The 25065-nt window shown below is 41.4% G+C and overlaps 2 protein-coding genes across 3 annotated transcripts in view; one reads left to right on the plus strand and one right to left on the minus strand.

Moving 5' to 3' along the window:
- Positions 1-11773: 11773 nt before the first annotated feature.
- LOC134080344 (ubiquitin-conjugating enzyme E2 D2) lies at positions 11774-21043 on the minus strand. The gene is made up of 7 exons (XM_062536736.1): positions 20807-21043; positions 18242-18305; positions 17807-17838; positions 15123-15200; positions 14288-14393; positions 12736-12829; positions 11774-12602 (listed from the first exon to the last, which is right to left on the minus strand). Exons 1-7 carry the CDS (start codon positions 20828-20830, stop codon positions 12557-12559), a joined length of 444 nt encoding a protein of 147 aa, XP_062392720.1. The 5' UTR covers positions 20831-21043; the 3' UTR covers positions 11774-12556.
- Positions 21044-24551: 3508 nt separating this feature from the next.
- Positions 24552-25065, plus strand: part of ppp3ca (protein phosphatase 3, catalytic subunit, alpha isozyme) — a 31815-nt gene continuing 31301 nt past the window's right edge. For both annotated transcript variants that reach the window (XM_062535633.1, XM_062535634.1), the window contains exon 1: positions 24552-24804. In XM_062535633.1, the coding sequence (XP_062391617.1) occupies positions 24753-24804 (52 nt within the window). In that variant the 5' untranslated portion in view covers positions 24552-24752. The remainder of the gene's footprint in view (positions 24805-25065) is intronic.

Genomic DNA, 25065 nt, shown 5'->3' on the forward strand with positions numbered 1-25065 from the left:
GACATGATGACCATTTTCACCAAGCTAGGGATAAAAGCTCTCTTGTCCCTGTCATTGAAGTGAGAGAATCTATCCTTATGTGATCTTTTGTACATTGGACCAGAGGGAAGGGAAGAAGCCCATTTATTTCGCTTATGTGTACAGATGGATCGGTAGACCATTCTCCTCTCCAAGTAGACCAAGTAGACCATTCTCCTCTCCACACATAAATGTTTGTTATTTTCACTTGCAAAGACTACAATATATAATTTTTTTGCAAAATGTCATGTCAATCTGGCAGAGGTTCACATGTTTGTATTGTCCTGTTTGTTTGATAAACCAACAGCAACTTATAAAGGGGGGGAAATCACCTCAGTGACCAGTGGCCTGACAGACACGCACACACGCAGACGCACATAACCCCCGAGAAAAAATCTGAGGAAATGGCCGGCCCAGTCCTTATAAGGGAAACAAAGGGAAGGGGAGGGAGAAGGGCTAGGGGAGGGAGGGGGGGGTGTGGGGTGTGGGGTGTGGGGGGGTCTGCGCAGTGTGTGGAAATTGGAAGGCCAGAATTAGTGGGAGGTAAAGCTTCAAAGGCAGGAGCGCAGCCCCCGCATTCTCACCAGCTCAGGGGTCTGTGGCGCCAGCGGACCACAGCCAGATCCGCCCCCCACAGCCACCACCACCGTCCCCCTGCCCCCTCCTCCCCCCTCTCCCCTGCTTGCCTGTGTTTCCCCCTCTCCGCGTCCGTCCACTCCCCCCCCCCCCCCCCCCCCCCGCACACCCCCACACCCCCACACCCCTCTCCCCCAGCTCGCCTGCTGACCAGGAGCCTTGCGGCACTGCCACAGCCACAGTCCGCCCGCTGTGCCCTGCGCCAGTAACGGCTTCGCTCCTGCCAGCGCCTGTGCCCGCTCCCAGCCTGGCCACCGCGCTCGCCGTCAGCATCCATGACATCACCTCCAGTCCCTCTCTCTCTCTATCTCTCTCTCTCTATCCTTCTCTCTCTATCCCTCTCTCTGCCCCCCCCAACTGTCTCCGGGTAAGATCCGTCACATTCACAATCTGGCCTTCATTTTATCAATCACACCTGAATGACTGTGTTCGCACGGAAGCATGTTTCATATCTTTCTTTCACCTGTCATTCTTCTAACTCCATGTTGCACTTCATAGCAAGCCTGTCTCCAGCAGCGATGAGTACACAATCACACAATCATAGTGCTTTCATCTGTCATTGATAACTTCTTCTCATTCACTAAAATATGAGAGCCAGTGAGTCACATTTCTTCCGTGGCATAACTCACAGGACAAATAACTATGCAGCTGTCATTGTGCTGTGACAAATGAGAACGAGACAAATATTTGCCATCAGCTAAACAAGATGTATACCCCACACTTAAACACTGCTGTCCATTAGCCACACCATGATGCTCCCTGTCTGCTTTATAGCCATGTGTTAACTGAAGCAAACTGCACAATTTATGACAATTTAGTGGGGTGTCATAGGTCAGGATAGTCAACTAAAAATGTCTGATCACATTTGCCTCCACAGACAGTGATGGAAAACAATTCTGCATTGCTTGTGCTGAGTCTGTCTGAGCACAACAGACATAGCATGTACTTTCCATTCACTTCAGACTTACATCTTTTCATTACCATAACTCCTTTATGCTGAACTGATCTGTATTATATGCATACATTTCTCTAGCATGGAATAAAGCACATTACAAAGAGGACCTGTGTTTGAAAGTCTTACCGTACCCAATTTACCATCGCATTCACAAGATGAGTTCAGCTGAATACCTTAGGTCAAACATGTTCCATGGTCCATGTTTACCGTTTACGCTAGAAGTGAAATCAATATGGTGATGACATGATTTAACATGTATTTCACAGGTTGTTAAGCTCTTCTGTAGATAATGCAGCGTAGCCAGCAAATAATCACTTGACTTTTGCATTTCCCTTACAATAAAACAGTGCCAGAGGAGGTCAGCCAAGGCCACTGAACAACATGGAGATGAAAGCCTGATTTACTCATAATGAACTGATTAACTGATTAAGTAAATCTAAGCTTTTTTTCACAGCCAGAGGAATGAACAAAAACAAAGCATCTCTTGTAGCTACACTATCTTAATGAGCATCAAGTGTTGACCGCTTGTCTTGAACGGCCTAAAGTGATGAGAGGAAATTAATACATGCATCCATAGGCCAGGCTCAGACAAGCGAGCCAGTTGCCTCCCTCAGTAGGGGTGGTTTGATAAACTAAAGACAGCGACGCGATATGAGTATTTCTTCAGTCAGATCCTTATAGATTAAGACTCCAATTAGCCATGTTGGTTTTTGATGTTTAGTGCTTACAGGTCTAAGGCTAGATTAAAGGCTGTCACACAAATACAAATGACTTCCAAAAGACATTTAAATCCTTTCGGAGGGTCACTTCAGAGTTGCTCCAGCCGGGTCATACATGTATCCCACTATGGGAAAGAGGAACCCATTAGCTTGAGTTTCATCAGTAGTTCTAAGGAGACAGCATATGGCTGTTTTGCAAGCTGCCATGCAGTCTCACAGGGAATATCATCCTTAAACCACCACCATCAGCAGGCAATGTGTAAGAAAAGGTAATGTGCATGCACGCACGCACACACACGCACGCACGCACGCACGCACGCACGCACGCACGCACGCACGCACGCACGCACGCACGCACGCACGCACGCACGCACGCACACACACACACACACACACACACACACACACACACACACACACACACACACACACACACACACACACACACACACAGTATAATGATGATGTCTATACAATTTACAATATCAACATATGATGAAACTGGTCAAACTAAATTCCTTTCGTTACACTGCACCAGCATAAAATGCCATTTTATTGTCAACATCCCACAAGAAGTAATTAATGACTGAAGAGGATCTAAATATAAGAGGATATAAAATGTCCCATTGATACTCTTTCTGGATACCCACTGATCTACTACGCTGTATTAAAAGTGGACTTCTTCCTTGCCACGTGACAGGATACAGCAGCCTATGTCAAAGATAACACAGAGGCAAAGACTAGGTGTGTCTTCCAGGTGTATACTGTCCTGCAGTATTCCGGGAATAATGAGAATAATATTTTGACGTGTTGCCAGATATGCTTTTTAAGCACAAGATGTCAAATACCACCCAAGTTGAAACTTGTTGCTGTTTACATTTCTCAATTTTAATAAATGATCACATTTGTATGTTTACAAAGTATGACCTGTAAATGATCTCCAGAAACGTGTGACTACAGAGAAACATCTTCTCTTGTCAAACTCCCCAACTCAAATTACTGTATGACACTGATAGTGATGTGTTATTCACTGCTCTGCTACTTGTAGACCATCAGCAGAGCCTTTCCCTAAAAAACATGACTGGGAACTTTTTTGGAACACTTTGTAAAAACAAACCTAGTGCCTATTTCGTATTGACAGTATGACTCTATTATCCAATGACACAGGTCATGTTAGTGGTTGTGTGAGCTTGTCACCTGACAATAAGGACAGCAGAAGCAACATGTCCTCTCAACTCTGAAGTAGGATATGGCTTAATTTTCAGTAAGATGACTGAATATGATTCACACCTCATTGTTTTGTCAGTCTACAGATGATAAACAGTTGATCTACAATGGGAGAAATATTGATCTTTCTTACATTATTCAAGCAGCCACTTTATATGGTCTAGTGCCCTGCTGTGACCACTGTCTGCAATGAGAGAAATGTATTATTAGGCCTATTCATTGTTATTATTATTATTATTATTATTATTATTATTATCATTTATAATGTATTGTTGCTGTTATTGTCGCCATTGCTGTTGTTTTTATAGCACGACATCTCATCCTTCCGTCGACCACGTCAATTTGAGGCTGCACCCAAACCCCCCTCCCTGGAGGTCAATGTGCGGCGGTAATTGGTCCTTCCCTTTGGAGGCCGAAACGACACAATCCCGCACGACTGAAATGGGACTAGCTAGTTGCATGGCTACTGGCTGTTAGGATTGGAACGCGCTCATTCTCCTCATTAACATGTTGTCATCATGTTGATCCTCTTTATGAAGGCTATCAAAACTTTTTTCCCCTAATGAGTTTTTTAATGAACAACAAAACAGGCAAAGTAAAATTGTGAATCTTCTCAAATATGATATGAGGTTATGAATGGAGCTCTTAAAGTTGTGCAGAAGTTCCTCCTCGATCACCTTTAGTGTCAGAACTTCTGGCCAAAACCGAAGCGAAAGCCTCCAAATAGGTAGCAGGCTAGTAGCCAATGCGGAACTAAACAAGCCTTCTCTCACGACGCACAATCACGCAGGCTCCACACCTATTCCCCACCCCCAAACAAACACACACTTACACACACACGGACGCATGCACGCATACACACACGCTCACACACTTTAATCGCACGGACGCACGAGACCCACAAGGCTGTTATTCACTCAAATGTGCACAAAGAGATACCCAATACTTCTTCCTGTTTACCCTCTTAGACTTGGCCATTTCAAAGTTTTATTTCTTATTTGGCTCGCCGTACACTTGACTTTGTTCTTTAATTGTTACGGCTATTTATTCACCACCACACACTAGTAACCCCTTTATGAGCGCCACTGCTGCTCACGGATTGCGGCAGTACCGGGGGGTCGCCGTAAATCCCCGTTCTCAGCGGTACAAGCACGGGGACATCGCGCGCCGGAGTCAAGCTGATCCCCTCGCCACAAACAATGAGACAGACAGCGAACACATTTCGCCTTTACATGATTATCCAAAGTCACATTTCTTTGCGAAGACAATAATTATACTATATCATAATATTTCCAACGGAAAGTATAAGTTACACCTCAAATCATCACACAAATAATTTGTCAAATTTGTCAATATATGGATATGTATACATAATACCAGATCTTCCCAGGTGTAGCCTTCTGCATCCTGTTTTTAAAAGTTCCGTCAATGAGGACTGAGACATCAGTAATAACCATACCACCTGTCGTGATTTCTGTCGCTATCATAAACGTCATCTAACCCAAATCAATGTAAAGTAGCCTGAACTAACATCATTTCAATCACAAATGTTGAAGAAGACAAACTTTCTCAAAAAATTACGTAATTGCTAAAGGATTCACTCTTCACATTTTCATCGTGCACCATAGGACAAATATCTATTCCGAAATTTCGACAACTGCCTTTAATAACGTAGCTCTAATAATCAGAGAGAATTAATTCTTCCAGTACACTCTATTGCTTATTTCCCATCACCTATACAGTTCACAGCGCCATAAGCACAAGCTACGAACATGTGCGTAATGTAAACCCATAAGTTTGGTTAACATTAAAACAGTAGTTGCAAAAATACCTTTTGTCTAGACTCAATGATCTGAAACCACGGTCTCTGCGGTGCCAGTGTATGGTCTGCAGCAGCACGACAGGGAAAATAGATAAGAACCATTCTCCCGTTTTCCCAGCTAACTTGATCGTTAGTAAGATGACATCCCAACTTTGAGCAGACTTCAACAAAGTATGATTCCCCCTTCAATGTATCTGCATATTTGCAAACACGGGCCCTTTTTTATTCGCACCTACCAAGGCAGATCCGACCAGAGGGGAGGGCTCCCACTGTCCAAGCGGTCCGTCTCAGAGCTTGCCGTAGAGACTGATGTCAAAAGAAGAGAGAAAAACCTTACTCTTGTGTAGGAGAAATATTATGGCCATCAACTATGACCAACCATTGGTAGTCCCAATGAATTACTATAAAACGTACTTTCACGGAAGCTGAGCGTATGGGCTCTCCAACCTTTCGATACTCGCAATCCCACCTCTACATCCCCGTTCGCAGAGACGAACATGCAAACCCATTTCATAGATTTTTGGAGCTTCAAGTAAAAACCGAACTGGACTTCCAGAGACGCTGAAGTGGTGAATTATTTCGCAATAACGTTCATCAGAACACGTCGGTAATTACTTAAAAGCCGTAAATCCGCGGGGACAGAGTTGATCCATTTTTCTTCTTTGTTTATTTCGGCATAAGGTCAACGTTAGAACTTAAAATATCTACGTTTGTGGAGATGCCTTTCCACGCAGGCTTATGTCCGCGTCCACTGTATGCTCCATATGATATTTTCCTGTATGAGCCAAACTTGATATTTCGTCATACCTCTTTAAGACTGAACTTTCCTTAACACATTCATGCCTCCAATGGATTTGGCTGTCTAACAATATCAATTGACTTCACGTGGTCTTTTGTTGACTTTTATCTCAGCAGATTTCTGCTCAGTTTGAATGGGCCTATGAACTGGAAACATGTGACACTGCACCCTGACATTATAATATGATATTTATTTTTGAGATAATGACATTAATTGTAAAAGCAATTATGTATAAATTATTAATTTAAGTGATCATTTTAATATAAAAAAATTCAGTCTAAACTAGGTGGGCGGGGGCATTTTTTATAACATGACTTAGCAACTACTAAAGAGCTGCACCACGACATTAACGTTTTGCCTAATGAGAAATTAATGCTGCGTCTTAATTTCGAATAGCCACACTTTAAGTTGTCATATTGCTTGGGTTGAAGCGCCATCGAAACCAAGCAATATTTATCCATGGCCGTGTCTGTCGCTGTGCTCACATTGCTATTCTGCAGCGTGGCTCTACATATAACGGTGCTCCGCGACACTGTCATTAGTGTCCGAAGCGCTAGGCTCCGCATCTCGTTCGACATGTGAGTCCACTCCACCTCTTTGGAATGTCCTGTCTGCTGGCAGGCGGCCAACTGAAGTGTGTGGAAATGACACCGCCAGGGCGGCAGAGATTTTCCTTCATTTCTCTCCTTCCCGATCGCAGACGGGCTGACATTGGCTAGAAAGTGGAGCAGCTCGTCAGGGACAATCAATGCGAATCGATCGAGCCGTGCGGTTTGAGGCTCCGAGCTGGAAAATAACGCGGCAGCCCGAATGCGCGCGCGAGGGGAGGGGATGTTCTACCAATACCAGCAGTTGCAGCCAAGCTCAGTCTCTCCCGCACACATAAACACCCCCTCGCAGAAAATAGCCTATATTCACCATGCTCAGTAAGCGCCGATCAACCATTTAATTATAATGCGAGTTTATACGAGCATTTGCGCTATACAACATTTGACATTTAAGGCCAGATATGTGGTCCGTTTTAGATAAATAGTTTTTTAATGAACTTAAATCACCACAAGTTTTAGTAAACCCATAGCCTACTATTACAGAAATAAACAACTCAAGGTAATTAACACAGTCCCTTAGTCAGTGGTATTTTGTGTTCCAAGAGCTGTCAAAGTTTAGTTACCCGTTGGTCACGTTAATGAATAGCCTACAGGCTTCACAATAGCCGCTAATATAAAACTGGGTTTATACCCCTTAAAATGCGATTGATCTTATTTGAATTTGCTGCTGGAGATACATGCTTCAGGTAGCCTACTATAAGCAATATTCAAATGCTTTGTAAATATGTTATAAACATGTAATAACCGAGAAGTGTAGATTCACATTTAGCATACGTCTGTCTTTGGCTTACCTGACAGGCCTGATTAACCCTGTTTATGCAGGTAATATCCTTCTGAAGGTAAAACAGTTTTTGTATGGGCTTTATGTGTCTAATGCCTGTGGTAAGCTAAAGCTATGATCAACTGTGACATTATGGTGTATGGATGGACTGTGACTCTGGCCAGGTCATAATTGGCCTGGCGCTATATTAGACTGATAAATTTCAATTGCCACAATTGTATGAATATGTGAAAATGGTAGTGTACGAAGTTATCTGAGAATTGAATAAGCTGAGGATGCCACGTAAGGCTATTTTTTTCCACTGGCATATTTTTGTAGTTGTGCGTTAACATTCAGCGGCTTCGTCAGTGAGATAAGTACACAATAGGCGCATCCAGTCCCTAACTACGCGCTGGCGTGAATAAATTGGACACGCATTGCTCCGTAATCCCCAGAGAGTCTCCACGGTTCTGGCAAAGAGCCTGGACCCGCTGTATCTTACATTAAGCAGACGTCAATCCTCTCGGCCTCCTTTCACTTCTGAAAATCATTTCCATGGCGAAGTGCTTGACCGCTCTCTGCGGCCAGTCTGAAGCCAGGACAAAGAGGGGGAGGGGACAATAAAAAACCATGCCAACAGTTAAGCTAAGTATAACTTGAAGTTGCTGTTTTCTGGCGCTATGTTAATTACTGTGTAAACAGTGTATTTGACTCCTTAACATGGGTTGATATTTGGTACTTCAAGAATATTCATGTGTCCATCCACTACGTTCCTATGATTCCGACACCACCCAGAGGGAGGACCTGAGCTTGCTTCACTTTACAATGCCCAGACTCACCACATTCTTCCTGTCCCTTCCCAGCTTGACCACATTCCAACTACTGACCCTAGGCATCAGTCTCTCTCTCTCTCTCTCTCTCTCTCTCTCTCTCAGGGTAAGAATCTAGAGGTGTTTCAAAGGTGTGTTTCAAGAGTGAATTTGATAGTATTGTCTACTGTATTAATTAACTTCAACTATCCTGTGATATCCTACAATAACCACTCACCAATTCTTTAGTTTTTTTTTAATCCATATGTGCTTTGATGTGACTATGAATAACCCAAGAATATTTACTTACACAGATGGGGAAACTGTAAACTATTCAGGTTATTTTGAAATTCCAGTTCCAGAGTAATTAGCAAAAGGGACTTTCCAAATAGAGAGAGGGCCAACAGTCTACACATGTGCACATGGACAGCACAAGAACAAACGTGTGAGCACACTCCCTGGGATGAGAATCATGATTTGGATTTCTCTTCTCAGTGACACTTTGCATCTATTGGTATTTGATTAACGGGAAAAGTATTACAAGTAAGAAAGGTTAACATAAAGGAGCACTCTAAGGTGAAGGTGCTTACTACTAATGTGTGTGCGCATATATTTTTGTGTAATAATGAAGATAGAAAGAGAAAGAAAGAGAGAGAGAGAGAGAGAGAGAGAGAGTCATGGGTAGGAGGGAGCAGAGAGCTGTGACACAGGAGACATTGTGGTGGGCGCGCAGAGCCCCGAGGCAGCGGCCACACTTGGCTCTTTGTTGTTTTCTCTCTGTGCGAGACGAGGCCGAGGCCGAGCGCTTTCCTGCGAGTGTGGGGGGTGGGGGTGGGGGTTACTATTACACGGCCTCCTTCTCCAGCTGCACACATGACCAGCACCACAGGAGTGCCCCCAAAGACAGCCCAGAAAGACTGGACAGGGAGAGGGAGAGGGAGGGGGGGGGGGGGGGGGGGGGCTAGCGAGGAGAGGGACAGAGGAAAAGGAGAGCGAGTGAGAGAGAGTGAGAGAGATGTCCGGTTTCTCAAACACTGAGGAATGTTGCAGCCTCTGCACGCAATTCAAACCGACACACCGTCCACCATGCTACCTCTGCCCGTTGACTCAACACCCTCACACGTAATCACTCACATTCACCTAAACACTCCTCCATATTCCTGACCCTGCCTTATTTTATATATTTTATACTTATTTTTTTGCTTTTTTAACATTCATGCCTGTGTCTTGAACCCATTCTCCCTCTCATCAGATTTATATTGGTCCACGACGTACATCTGCTCCCCCAACCCACCCCCACCTGGGCCCCCGCTGTGGCCGGATTTTGGGGCATGTCCTGCCACGCCAGTCCTCTCCCTGGAGCATATGGCCGACACAGTAAAGCAGCCTGGCTGACTGACAGGGCTCCGGGCTCTCACCTCCTCTCTTGCCCAGCAGCAGAGGAGATGAGGAAGAGGAGGTGGAGGAAGAGGTGGTGGTGGTGGTGGTGGTGGTGAGGGAGAAGGCAGAGGTGTGACTCATCCAGTGTGACTCTAACCTGTCTCATCACTCTGCGTAAAACCACCGCAGTGGTCCACATCCCAAATGACCATATGTGTGAAATACTTGCCTTTAGAGCTGTACTGGGGGGTAATTACTGATAATTTGAATGGTTTCACAATATATATAAAAAACTTAGGACCTATGTCAATATCAAGTTTTGAAAAAGTAGCAAATTGTTGAATTGCTTCAAAAATATAATAAATGTGGCATGAAATTCAAAGCTGATGAGGTCAGTGAAAGAACAGTATTGTTAAAGGCAGCATTAGATTGCCACCTAGTGTCAGAGGTTAAAATTACAAGATGTATGGTGTCATCTAATGAGGTTAAAGGCAGTCAGTGGTTGTATGCAATTTCAAGCCCATACATTTCTTTTTTTTGTCATATTCAGGGAACATTTCCTCACCAACCGCTTACTGCCCATCCCGTGAGTACAAAAAACAGAGCAGCCAATGCTCTAAAAGCTGGAAACAAATGGGAGCAGCCTGCCAAACAAAAACAAAACACTGGCGATTACCTGGGAATACTGAAGGGAAGGGTGAGATATCTCTCTGGTCTGATTTGTTTAGTGTTTCTTTTACTGAAATATTATGTATGTTGTTTGGAAAAAGAATTGTATTATTTGGATATTTCTTTCCCCATTATGCTTGAAGTGTTCAACCATAGGAGCCACATCCATCATATCTCTGTTTGAAAGGTATTTTCATATCCACACTCCTAGTAGGCCAACATTGATCAGTATAGGACACAATTATCCAAGCTTGTGATTTGATAACACTAAACGATACACAAAAAAAAACTGTAATTTGCATGAACTAAAATGAAACATGCAAGTGTATGCTGATTTAAATGACATTGAAGCAATTCTTGACTCTTCTAGATGATTGTTTTGCAAAGTTTCATGTAATCAGGTGATGAAGAGAACATTATTTTGGGGCGTGTTTAATTACCCTCTAATTGAAAAGCACAAAAGGGTCAGAGGAGTTTTTGGCCACTTTTGTCTGCTGCGTTATCAAAATGTGGAAAGTGTACTGAAGAACTGAGGCAAATATCCGAGCAACATCAAGCCTCCCAGTGGACAAGGCAGAAGCGTCCAATACTTTCTAAAGCCACGGGTGTGAAATTATTTCTTAGCTGTGAAATGAGATTGGAAACCAATACAGCCAGTGGAAAAGAGAAAACAGTATTGTGCAAGTGATAGGCCTCCTGACTGTTGTTGCTCAGCTTCAACCATAAATCCCTTATGGTTATTCAAGTTACTACAGGTATACTCAGATGCTGCCAAGAGCCTTTCACATGAGAAGACTACATACAATATGAAAGCAAAATGTCACTGGGAAACTATTCTGAAAATCCATTATTAGTTCAGAGTAGCACTTTGATTGCCACCTCAGTAACCTCACAGCAACTAGTTATCTTTCAAAGAGATAATAAGGTGGAAAAGTAACGATCAAAGCTCAGAAAACAATCCATGCCAGCCAAAATGAAACAAAGTCTAAACAAAAGTAGTCCTGGAATTTCCCCATTGATATTTCTATTAAGACTCTGCTTCCTAAGAGTCATGCTCACCCTAAAGAGCTTTGGAATGTCTAGATCGTATACATTCAGGCATCTTTTGACATCTGCAACCTGTTGGACAGAGGTATGGCCGCACTGCCAAATGAAGGTGAATTACTGGCATACAAATTGTCCATGAAGCACTCACTCCATAACTGCATCGACTAGAAAAAGTAAAAGCAAGAAATTCTTTTTCTTCCTCCATAAAATTCTAATACCTAGAGACTATCTATGCAGCAGTTCAGACTCCGTCTTTGATCTCCGTATATAAACCTTCATTACTAATGTTTCAACAAGCATAATAGCAAAGAAACAAAATCTACATTTTAAGTAATCATTTTTTTATTACACAGTTTAATCAACACACAAGCTTGACGAGCTCTCAGGTAATTAAATATACAGATGTGTGTGTCTGTCAGGACTACATATCCTTGCATATCCAGATCGATAGTAAAACAGAAAGAAAAAAGGAGAAAAGTGGGAATGAAAGAAAAAAAAAAAGCCACTTGACAAAAAAGCTCGACAAGCTGAGGGAAATAAAATATGTCGAAGCTTTTTCATTCAGCTTCAAATGAACGTGCTTCAATTCATGGTCCAAATAAAAACTCCTTTACATGGCAAACAGGGGTGAGAGGTATTCTAACTCATAAGTAACTAACAGTAATTACTGGTACAGGGTGTGACCATATTCAACCAGCTCATTATAAGATGCATGTGTACACCCCACCAATAATAGAAAAAGTGTTTACTGTTCCTTGTTGTCGCATGTGATCCAATCATTGGTGGAGATAATGACAAGACAAGAGAGCGAGAGGGACAGGGAAGAGGGCAGAGAAATATTGGGATGTGTGCATGTGAGTGTGGGGTGGGTGGGGTTGAGGGGGGTGGGGGTAATGCAATTCGCAATTGGAAATATGTACAACATGGCTTGGGCAGGGTGGTGGGCGTGTAAAAGATGGGAATGTAGGAGAAAGAAGGGGAGGGAAGGGAAGGTGTGGCTCAAAGAAAACACTTAATGGAAACCAACATAACTTCTTCCTCTTCATGGTCAATGTGCCTCTAGTCCTCATGTATAGAGGCTGGTCCTCGAAATCTCCTGCCCCGAAGCTACATTGCATACTTTTGTGTCCATTCCCGAGCTATCCTGTTGTACCTGTAATCAGCAGAACACAAGAGTTGACATTTGAATGTGCACTTTTAAATGAGAGAAAAAAATAAAAATTCCAAATGATTCAGAACTGAAGATGTTAAAAACAAACAAACAAACAAACAAACAAAAAACATACTTTTCCCTGTCTGTCTTGTAGATGCGAGCAATTTCAGGCACTAGGGGGTCATCTGGGTTTGGGTCACATAGCAGCGAGCAAATGGACAGGAGGACTGAGGAGAGAGGGAAGGAATTAGAGCAGTATGCTACAGCCTGCAACCTGCGAGAGCATGTACAGACCTTTCATCCAACATTCATCCTACTTTCACCCATTGACAAGTTTTTTTGTGTCTGGTCCAAAGTTAAATTCTGCTCTGTGTTTGATTATTATCCGTTGTATGCATCTACTGGCTAAATGAGAAACTACAAACAGGAATAAACACCATTTCAAAAATGGAGGCTTAAGGGGAGATGGTTAATGATTTAATTGGGGATGAGCATAACTTTAGGCATGTGATGTGACCAATTATTTTGATAAGAGGTAGAATAAAGGGGTAATGCCTATTTTAACTAGGGAGAATTGACCTTTCGCACAACAACCAGAAATAAGTAATGGCCGTAGAAGCAGACCTGTAAAGAGTCAACACATTAGAAAAAACATATCCGGGCAAGAGAAAATGGATCAGAGTCTAGACAACCTGGCCAACGAATTTGCCAAATGTTACATTTGCTGACATTACGAGAAACCAATATTAATTCAAAAAGAAGAAGAAAAAATAAAGGGTGCGCATTGTGCCATGAGGAATTGGTCCATGAGCATTAGATTAACCGTTACTGAACTGTAAACTAGAATGACAAATCATTAGCGTGCTCATATCGAGGGCTGAGAACCAAAGGGGCGTAAGTGACATTTTGGTCAAAATGTAGTTATATATATATATATATCACCTGAAAGCTCTTGATGAGCTCTCTTAGCTGACAAAATTATAGAAGTAAAATATTTATAAATATATAGTTATTGAACAAAAACCAAAGTTCTTTAACTGTGAACATATAGAAGCAGTTAGATTTGTTTTGGCTCTCCTGTAAAGTTGGTGAAATGTCACTTACGCCCCTTTGGTTCTCAGCCCTCGATATAGGCATAATGTATGTATAGCACAGAGGATATAAACTGCCTTTCTAAAGCATTATAGTCTGCTGATGAGGAAGAAGATTGCAGAACCATTGCACATATCCGGTCATAATGCATAAGAAAGTGGTGCCTGTACTTGAAACTTAACTTGTTAACAGAAACAGTATTGACTAGAGGGACTCTTATTGTTTGTGGAAGTCTGCATTGTTTTTACTGTTTTAAATGTGATCAAAGACATCACCAAAATGCATTCCCTGGCAAACTAGTTTGCTTTTATCAGTGCCAATTTTGTTGGTCACAGGTCAAGTCAACCAATTACAACCTTACTGTGTACAATAACTACAAGCAAACTTACCATAATCTAAGTAATGTCAAGTAAGATGCACAGTTCTTCAAGCATGTATTAAAGCTATTGTATAGCATGTGGGAGCATTGAGCTGCCCAGTCAATGTTTGTGCTTGTTATCTTGCTAATGTAAATTAGCATATATATCTTGTGTAGACTTTGCCCATCATTTCAATTATGGCCGATTGGGTTTTCCATTCTCGTTGTTCCTCACCTTTGGAGATGGTAAGTGCTGGCGACCACTGCGACCTTAAAATATCCAAACAAATGCTCCCATTGCTGTTAATGTTTGGGTGGTAGATTCTTGTGGTAAATGCAACCTAAAGAAAACAGATTAAGATCTCAATATGGATAATACAAGATATATCCATGGGACAATATTTGTTATCTTTCACAACATGCATAATCTGATATCAATTAGCAGTCTGATACAACAAAGCCAGTCTTGACAATCCCAGCACATTGATTGGCCAGTCACTAGTCTGATATAATGTTTCATAAATCTTTCATTTCTGTTTGCCAATTTAATCCTTCTATTTATTAACTGGTGATTAAGTACTTAGAATGAATTGTTCCCATTAACATATCAGTTTTACAGAAAAGTGACTTTTCCCCAAGCAAAAACACATAAAGGGCCAATAAAAATCTAACCTATTGGTCTAAGGCCCTGGCCTTACAGTGCATTACACACTGGTTATTTCTACATCCAGAATAGAAATGAAGGAAATATCATCTCATTGCATTTTCACATTTTGAGATGAGATGATGCCTTGTAATTCTTTTACAATTATACATAAATATTAAAAGGCACATTCCATTCCTTTAGAAGAGGTAGCGCACATACAGTGAGCAAACATTTTAGTGCAATGCTTTATTTGTGCTGCCTTTAATTTGGATGCCAGCGTGATCCAACTTCAACTTAAAAACTAGTGATCCCATCTAGTAATGCAATGCAACCATCTCTACATGGGGGTGGCGTGACGTGGCATGGGATGGAATGGGAGCAGTAATGTTTAAGAGCAGTAATAAAGCATGGTCCTGGACCTTACCTTTGGTGGTTTGAAGGGGTAGTCAGTGGGGAAGTGAATGGTCAAGAAGAATACGCCACCTTGGTATGGACTGTCATTCTACAATGGGGAGAAAATATCACCATTACTTTTCATAAAAACACACGTAATTTGCTGGGGGTAGATACATATCTTCACGGAAATTCTGACATCACCCAATGTAGAATGATTACAGAGTGTCGAACTTTGGGTTATTTAAGTTTAGAGTCCCCATTCCTATTTTTTGAGAGCTCTGTCCTTAAGTTTCATTTCAACCAAGTCAACTCCCTCTGATAATTACCATGATTAGGGATGCACCGATACTGGCATCACGTATCAGGGCGATAATGTGCTCATCCGATTCTCTGATGCCATGCATCAATACTACGTAATTAAAAAACTATAAGCACCCATCCATTTTTCAAGGGTCTTGGAACATGAACAGATATGGACACCTTTCTTGTTTCTATTTCTAAGCATAAACTATGGACCTACAAATTGATGTAGACTATAATTTTGCTCTTTGATCTGTGATGTTAATTTCAAACACAGCAAATTGATGTATTTGTCCATTGATTTATTTAGCCACCCCTATTTAGCCACCAGGGGTGGCTTACCAGTCCAACATGAAGAGTCCAAAATAAGTCACACTACAACAGCAACAGAGACTGAGCTTAATGAGACATAGGGTAACAGTTTAAATGGCTCTTTTCTTTTTCATTCAAGTGAGATACTTGGCAGATGCTAGAAATTATCATATTCAGAAATGACCAGCAAGCAACAAAATGATGAGACACAAATGAATGAAGGAATCACAAATTTCCCGTCACTGAATTACTTTTTAGAAAGAGCGGGGCGCCAATATAACAAGTGATATGATGCCAATGTGACCGTTGAACATGTCGTTAACTTTTAAAAGGAAAATTAACAAAAAGAAAACGACTGCTTCTCTGACTGACATTTAAATAGCCTCTTGAATAAACTCTTGAGAAATGTTCAGGTTGTAAGTTTTATGCACCAGTCTGGCATACCAAGTCTCAAAACTAACATGCATAGAACACGTTTTTTACAGCGCTATCTAAAAAAGACGGTTACAGACACGTTACACTACAAAATGGCAAATCCTCATTTTGAATGTCATGTGCTCCTCCTTTTATTTGCACTTAGCTTCAAGCTTCGTTTTCCTGATTGCAAAGGGCCACATGTGTAGGTTGGCCCCCCCGGTCAAGCACATTCCAAAGATGCTGCTTACTAGGTTTAACGACAAAGTGTTGTGAAATAATGCAGCCCATTTTCGTCCCATGTCCACTAAAAGACATAAATCCAGCGTCAAGTGTCCTAGTTCAATATATCTGCATCATTGATGTCAGAACAGAGGCCAAAATGGTGTCAGGTTATATGTTTATGTAAGTGTCGACATTGAACGCTTGAAGCTGTGCAAATAGGAATAAAAGGAATTTATAGACAGTGAGCCTGAGAGAACTGAAGACTTAACTCTAATGTATGCATATGGTGAAAAGTAAACAAATTTAATTGGATCGAACTATACACTATTCCAGCCAATCAACATGTTGCTTCGGGATCATGGAGAGTAGTAATTTCATTGGTTCAAATATAAAGATTTCTCCAAAAGTACTGCTTAACTATGACCTTTATTATGTAAGCACAAAGTATATTAAAGGGATATTCCGCCATTTTTGGAAATACGCTCATTTCCCACGTCCCCTCGAGCAAAACAATCGATATTTACCTTGTTCCCGTTCATCCAGTAGTGCCAGTAGTTTGCAATCCAGTAAACTACTGGCACTACTACTGCTTGTTGTCTATGGGGACTATTTTCAGATGCTGCGTACGATATCACTGCGCCTATGGTACGTTTGCAAGTTGCCTTGATTATTACGCCAGATGAGAGTGTAGTTCCATGTCAAATCAGCCTAGAAAAACGCCAGGTTTCATTTTCAGTTGGTCTTATTGCACTTTCTAACTTGAGAGGAGACACGTTTTAAATGGGAAAATTACCAGAAATCTTTGTCACTTTTAAACATGAAGCTAGCAGGCGAGAAACTAATGGTCTAATCCGATTCAATGATCTATGCTAGGCTGAAGCTAAAAGTTGTATCGCCAGACTCACAGAATGGCTGGATGAACGGGAACAAGGTAAATATCGATTGTTTTGCTCGAGGGGACGTGGGAAATGAGCGTATTTCCAAAAATGGCGGAATATCCCTTTAAGGGCCATTTGATGTGTTTTGGTGGCGTGTGTCAAATTATCCAGCTATAAGACCAAGGGGATATGTTTTCATTTGAAAGCCAACAAAAACATAGCCATTATGCATAGTGTCGTCAGACAGACTGATTCTTTAGGTGTAAATAATTCTACGGAAGACTGAAGGGTCATTAACCGCTTGATGAGTATGTTAGTTGAAATGAAAAATGTTGTGATGCTACAATGAACTGACGAAAGTCTGGAAAGTGCAGAAACAAGATAATCAGGAGAGACAAAACCAAGAGAAGACATCCCAGTGGATGGTATTTTGTTTTCATAGCGCTAACGATAAACACTGTATTTAAACTAGACTACTCACATGTCTGGCTGGACTATTTGCCTCATCTTTTAGGTCATATTTCATATTCAAAATTCATTGAGGTATAAACAAAATGTAAAAAATTAAAAGAAATACACTTACTGGTCCCATAATTGTCGCCTGCCAATGGAACACTGCAATAACCATGGAAAACAGTTAGAAGTATATCATACATAAACCATAAAGAAAAAGAACAAGCTATCCAGGAAGTCTTGTATGTGTATATGATATGGTTATATGGTTAAGCGAGCACCGAAACGATGCTAAAGAAAAATCCTAGGAGAAACACTGACATGTCTACAAACTATACAAAAATAACCACATAAAATGGCAATTAAATGTCAAGGTTAGGTACATGGCATTGCTAGAGCATTCTTACAAGTTATGACTGTGGTTAAGCTATTAGACATCAAGGAAGCTTAAAAGCAGTCTAGGGACCCAAATCATGTAATGCAAAATTATACAGCTGACCCGGTGAAATTACAACTCAATCCTTGTGTCTTTAAAGTGAGTAAAATGAAACTGGCAGTGACTTACTGTCATCTCCTACTGGTCCTGCTGAACACTGCGCCGGTGGATCCCGTGCCAAATCATTTAACTCCTAGAGAGAGATCACAAAACAACATATTGAGAGGGAGATCGCAACCGAAGCCACTGTGGCAGCACCTCTTTCATTCAGCTTTGCCACTGTAAAAGATTTAGTTATCAAACAAAATCACATATTTAACGGTTTTCTCTTCCTGCTTCAATTAATATAAAATAAAATAATGTTAGGATCAAAATTAATTCCATAATTTATTTGCGTTACGTTATTTTTTAAAGTAACCCTCATGTCTTTATGGCAGGTCAGACGTCAAAAACCCTCTAATCATCGCCACACTGATAGGCCTGTGCAACCTGATGAGTAATGACAGGAAATGCCTGGTTAAGGTTACAGCTGCCGCTAAACCTAGAGATTCAAAACTTCTGAGACTAACCTCTCCTGTCTTCCCCACCAATCACGTGTGTTCTGTAATCTGACTGCCAACCTGGTGCTCAAGGTTACAGAAGGAATATCTCTAATGCTGCCAAAGCAGTTCAATAAGCCCGATTTACACAAAGCTTTGAGGACACGTCCATATTTAGATATGCATTGGAGAGAAAAAACATATACATACTGTTTAAAAACGGTTTTAAAAATCTGTCAAAGGTGTGGCAGAATGAGTGACAAAGCTCACTGCAAAGTGTCACAACATCTCAGTAATGGGGGTCTAGATGGCTATTTGAGAGGTTACATGATAAGGTTTGTGACAAACATGTGGTTTGGGCAACTATGAAACAACATGCTATGATCAAAGGTGCACACCTACACACATGTTGCATGCATCTCATTTTCAAGAGTTGTTATGGTGGCTAGATTATCATCTCACTATGGTGCACTCATTGTATGCGTCATCATGGGCATTTCTAGACTTCAGGTTCTGGACATCTTTTATGTATCTACCTACGTCTATCCATCTCTTCTTACACTCCAGAAGATAGGGTAGTTAACCACCACCAAATAAAGTAAAATGTATGTTCCGCAAAACGGAACTAGTCCATGTAACTCACACTGAATACCTTTCAATACAATTAATCCATTCCATACATGTTCAATGTCAAGTGTAAATGGGACGACGTATGATCTATGAATCCACTTTATAACGTTATGACGTTAGGATGCAACTGTAATTTCTTGCTAGCTATGAACGCAGGTCGAATGTGAAGGCATGTGGCACCCAGATCTAAGCGGCGAGCTTACACATTCTTGTAATATTATTAGTTTCCTTTAACATTACTAACATAACGTTAGCTTACTATGTAGCGAGTTTACCGACCACTAACGCTAAGGTTAATCTCTGACGTTAACACTTCTGCAAAGCTTGTCACCATTGAAAACAATCATATAAAGATCCTTGTTTATTCTCTAATGACGTGACAACAACCAACTATTTATCGAAATAACGTTAACGTTTAGGTTATAGCTGCTAATGGTACAAAAAAAACCGAACGATAGCAACCCATCTCGGTGTTTGCTACAACATGATGATGACCAACTCCAAAACTTCAACATTTAACGTTGCCCGGTTGGCTCCACGAAAAGTTGATTGCCAGCTATCGTAGGCCAACGTTAATAACACCAATCCGCAACAAACGAAACAAGGAATTAAACTAGCCTTCAGAAACTGATGGGACGCTAGTAACGTTGGCTAATAACGTAGCTAACGTTAGTGGCTAGTTATCCTAGCTTATTTCAGGAAGACCAGTGAGTCGACGCTAAATACTACCGCATTCTGAAAAGCAACTCCTCTAGCAGCTAAGCCAACGAGCGTTACTTAGCGATAAGTTGGGGTTAAGTAACGTAATACTATCTGGCGTAAGTTATCAATCAAAACTTTTCAGAAGTCACTGGTAGTTCATGTGGAACTGGCTACCGCTACACACCTAATGGTGCTACAATAAACGTCTCAAAGTAATGAGGCTAGCAAGAAGCTTGCCAGTATTTGTTGCTGCCTCGTAAACAGGCCACAGACTGTTCAGCAAAGCGCTAACAGTTGTATCGCTACCTAGCCAAGTTCGTTAGCTATCGCTCCCTGACAAAATATGTTTCAATAATTGGTAAGTTAGCTTCGATGGCATGTGCGCACGTAAATGGCACACTGACAAAGTTTCCTTGGGGTCTAGGTGGGCTAAACCAACAAGTTAACTGTAGATAGTGTCATTTAATTGGCAAGGCTACCTTTCTAGGCGTATGCTAATACCATCTGTAACGCTATTCTAAGGCTAGAGTTAGCTAACGCTATGTTACAGCTTTGTTAGCGAGATGGTTGATGCTACAACCTCGTTTTAACGTAACGCTGGTTTAGTTAATATACGCCTAACACGGTCGACTAAAATTCCATAAAAATATAATGTTAAACACTTACTCGTTTGTGTGCACATACTCAACTAGTAATGTGTGCTATGTTGTTTAAGTTACCAATAATGTGACGCTTACTAAATAGGAACTACAGGCCTGTGCTATCTAGCTTATTATGCTAAGCAATCTCTGTAACCGCTAGCTAGCATAAAGTTAAACCTTACCTTGTGAATTCTTTTAAGAGCCATTGTGTTGTTCTGTCGCTGTCCCTGGGAAGTGCTATTTATATTCTATTAAGAGAAACCCCCTGAGAACAACTGAATAAACCCCCAAACTGATTAAATCCACGCAGCAAAAGCCGGGCAGTTGCCCTATTTTAGAGCGAAACTGAAAGATACCGATGTGACCGAAGTTCTTCAACCAACAGCAGCGGCTACCGCATTACTTCCAATGATGATGCTGTAGTACATCTTCCGCCCTTGAATACATCCGCCAACGTGCCACAAGCGCGCGCAAGATTCTACAGTCTAGGCTGCGAATGGGAGGAGAGGTTTCTCCATTCCGCATAAAATGAAGGCTTCATACATATTAATAATGTAAGGAAGTCTTGCTTGCTTGTTTTGGTCTATTTAGCCTATTTATTTTTCTTTTTAAATTGATTTCTGTAGTTGAATGGACACTTGAGGACAAGGAATTGAAATGCTTGCCCATTTATGAGTAGGCTACATGACAATAGACTTGAACTTGAACAATGAACTTGAACTTGTTTATTTAAAGTCGTTTAACATAGACTACGCTACGCAACACTGGACGATAAAGATAGGCTGCTATTTAGCTTGATATTCGTGCTTCCATGGGCCAGAGGTTTCAAAAATTCAGTGTTGCCAGAAATATTTGAGATTCTGCAGGTGAATCGGGTGTATTTCTAATTAATAGACTTTTCGTTTTAGGCCTAAATGTTTCCTGGAACATTATGTTAAATAATGCGAATAAAATATGCACACATTTTTATACTTCCAAATCATAAATGCAGTAGGCCTTATGTTAGGATAAAGTCAGGTTCAAAATAAATGTTGCATTTTGGTTGACAGATATCTTATAAATGTTTTTGCAAAAACTAATATTGGATATGTCTTTTTTTGTATCATCCTACATAGGCTATAGCCTAAATCAGAAAATATGGGAAGTATGGAACATTTAAGAGAAAGAAAAAAGACAGCGAGAAGGTCCTTTAAAAGATGTACAGGTTGAGTTTGTTAAGTGATGGGCACATACTTGATGATATTGACATAACATAACATAACACAACATAACATAACATAACCTCACATATACCCATCAGATTGTATCTAGCTATTGTCAATATTGTTTATAGGCTAGTATACCATTCTAGTAGTTCCATTAACTGTAATATTTCTTAACGTCGCCTTTAATGATACATTTTCAGTGCAGTTTATTTGTGTGCAGGATTATACAAAACCTAACTGCCTGATTTTCAGTCAAACTTATGGAAAGGTTTAAGAATAACCCAATACATTTTAAGTAGATCTGATTGGACAAATTAGTTTCACTTTTATTATGTGCATGACACAAGCCTTGATCCAAGCATGTGGTCACTCTCGGAGTTCTCTTATCCAGTATATACACTGTGTATTTAAACAATGTATATAGACCAAACATAGTCTCTCAGTTATATCAAACAGCTGTCTAGCAGAGCAAGACATTTAAAGTGTAACTCGTTGCTCGATGGTGTTTTGAGCTCCCAACATCATCTTCCAGGCAGTGCTGCCACTGTTGACTTAAAGGCACTTAATCCTACCCCTAACCCTAACCCTAACCTTAACCAACCCTAGCACCTTCCGGGCAGTGCTGCCTTGAAGACAACGTTGGGGGCTCAAAACATCAAGAAACTAACTTGTTTATCAGAGGAAGAGTTTCAATCTGTCACCCAGATGCTGATGCAGATGCTGAATGGAACGCCTTCCCCATGTGTCTACCACAGACTTCATACAGATAAGTTCGTCCTATACGAAACCTTTTTTTAAATGCTCTTAAAGGGTTCGGTTGGTGATGTTTTTGCCCCTAAAGGTTCATTTGTTAGAATTTGTGTGTGTCGGTAAATAGGCTTGGTTGTAGTTTGGCCACTGTGTAGAATCCCCTATAGCAATTTCACATCTCTCCTGTGTATATTTGAAATGTTCAGTAATTTCACTAATCTTTTTTGGGGTTTTCATTGTTGTAAATATATAAAGATATATTGTATTTGTTTGTATTGATATCCACATCATTTGAGGTAAAACAACTTAATAGATAATGATAGGTAACCTGTTACAACCTGCTACAGCCTGTTTACATAGCCATGGCACAAAGTGGAGTAACAAGAACAAGAACAAGGAAGGTGCGCCAATAGTGTCCAGCAGCAACAAGACATCAGCAGATCTGTAAGAAGTCTGGTAAGAAGCAAGGTAGGTTAGAGCTTCCTCTTTTCCAGCACAACCTACAAATGTTCCATAAAACTGAGAGCTGGGGAATTTGGGTGCCAAGTCTTCATCCTGAATGTGTTGTCATGTTCCTCAGAGTGTTTCGGAACATTTTTTTTTCAATGTGGCAGGGCACGTTTTATCCCACACAAAAAAAGGCCACTGCCATTAGGGAATACCCTTACTTCATAAGGGGTACACGGTTAGCCACCAAATGTTTAGGTAGCTGCGTGTGAACTAGTAGTGAGGTAGTGCGTGGGCACTATGACTGGTTATCATGTATATAGTCCCCTCTGCAGCAAGCTGTGATACACTGTACATTCATCACAGCCAGCATAAGGTTTATTTTTTTATTTGTTATATTTTTTAGCAATTTGTACTACAGTTGCTCTTCTGTGGGTTCAGACCACACAGGCCAGCATTCGCTCCCCATGAGTATCAATCAGCCTTAGGCTCCCATGACCCTATCACCAGTTCACTGGTTGTCCTCCCTTGGACCACTTTTGGCAAGTACTAACCACTGTATACCAGGAATATCCCACAAGACATGCCTTTTTGGAAATGTTTTGACCCAATTGTTAACTGCTCGGCCCTTGTCATAGTCTCTCTGATCCTTACACATGCCCATTCTTTCTGCGCTCAATACATCAGCTTCAAGAACGGACCGTTCGCCTGCTACAAACAGTTCACACTGCTTGACAGGTGACATTGTCATAATTACACAGAATTCTAACTTGGATTAGGGCATATGCGTGTGACACTTTCTGCATTGTGGATGGACTGTTCTCTCTCTCTCTCTCTCTCTCTATTTGTTTTGGTCAATTCATCTTTTTACTAGTGAACCTGTTTATGCAATATGCCATTTCTGTGTATGGCATGCTTTCAAATAAACAAACCAATTTGGCTGAAACATAACTCAGTGACTATGCAGCCACAGGACTTCTGCCTACCACTGTCATTGCCTATAACCACTGCCTACAATGGCATTTCTCACTGTAATGAAGTGTTGCTGCTGTTAAGTGTTAAGTGCATCTCTTCTAAGCTGAACATTCAGCTCTAAATTGAACCATCTGCTGCTACACACACACATACACACACTCACATTCATGCATCCTGCTTCCAGAAATGGATATTACCTCCAAACATTCTAGAAAGGAGAGCTCCCCCGCCCATCCCCACCCCATGCACCAAATGATCTTTTAGCAATAGGTTGAGGGGATACACTGATCTGCAAAACATGGCGCACATGTTTGGGGAAATCCCTTCGCCTCCACCTGATGGCAGCATCAGGCAGCCCCTTGAAATGGATGCGTGGGAGTTCCCCTTTTCGCCATGTCGGGGTGGCGCAACGCGCAGTAAGGATCTCCCGAGCTGAGCAATCGCTCTCTCTCTCTCCCTCTCTCTCTCTCTCTCTTCCAATCTCTCTCTCTCCGCCTCCTCCCCATACGTTACCCTCCATCCTCCCCCACACGACATCGGCAGCGCAGCACAGCGCAGTAGCAGCTTCAGCAGCATCCACCCTCTTGAAGTAGCAGTAGTCATACCAAGCGCCGGCGGTGAGAAACGGGAGAACGCATCCGAGTGATGCCACTGCACCAACCGCATCTCGCACCCGCGAAAACATACCGAGAGTAAGCAGCTCCTTCAACGAGGAGGAATTAACACATTCGCATCGAGACCGCATCGGCCCATGAAGATGTCTAACGTTGACATGGTCAACACTACCGACCGGGTAGTAAAATGTAGGTGTTTCATTTTGCTCTCCTCTACTGACATAGCTTATTGAACAGTACACAAACATTACTGTTGTGCTCCCTTAGAAAACACATTATGTTTTATGATCTGTTTGTCAAGTGTAGACCTATTATTTGAATCTAACATCTCCTGTTTGTAAACACGGATAGGAAAAGGCAGACCCGTGCACTGCTGTGTGGGGGTGGGGTGTTCTGTTCATAATAGTGTTCTAGGCAATATGGTTTTCGCTGTCATGAACTGATTTAATT

This window comes from Sardina pilchardus, chromosome 5 (genome assembly GCF_963854185.1).
Source record: "Sardina pilchardus chromosome 5, fSarPil1.1, whole genome shotgun sequence".
NCBI lineage: Eukaryota > Metazoa > Chordata > Actinopteri > Clupeiformes > Clupeidae > Sardina > Sardina pilchardus.

Excerpts from the sequence above, each read along its gene's own strand:
- LOC134080344 (XM_062536736.1), bottom strand. The coding sequence starts at position 20,830 with ATGGCTCTTAAAAGAATTCACAAG. Across the intron at positions 18,306-20,806 it reads CTCTTAAAAGAATTCACAAG|GAGTTAAATGATTTGGCACG; the intron begins GTAAGGTTTAAC and ends ATCTCTCTCTAG. Across the intron at positions 12,830-14,287 it reads AGCACTTACCATCTCCAAAG|TCCTCCTGTCCATTTGCTCG; the intron begins GTGAGGAACAAC and ends CTCTCTCCTCAG.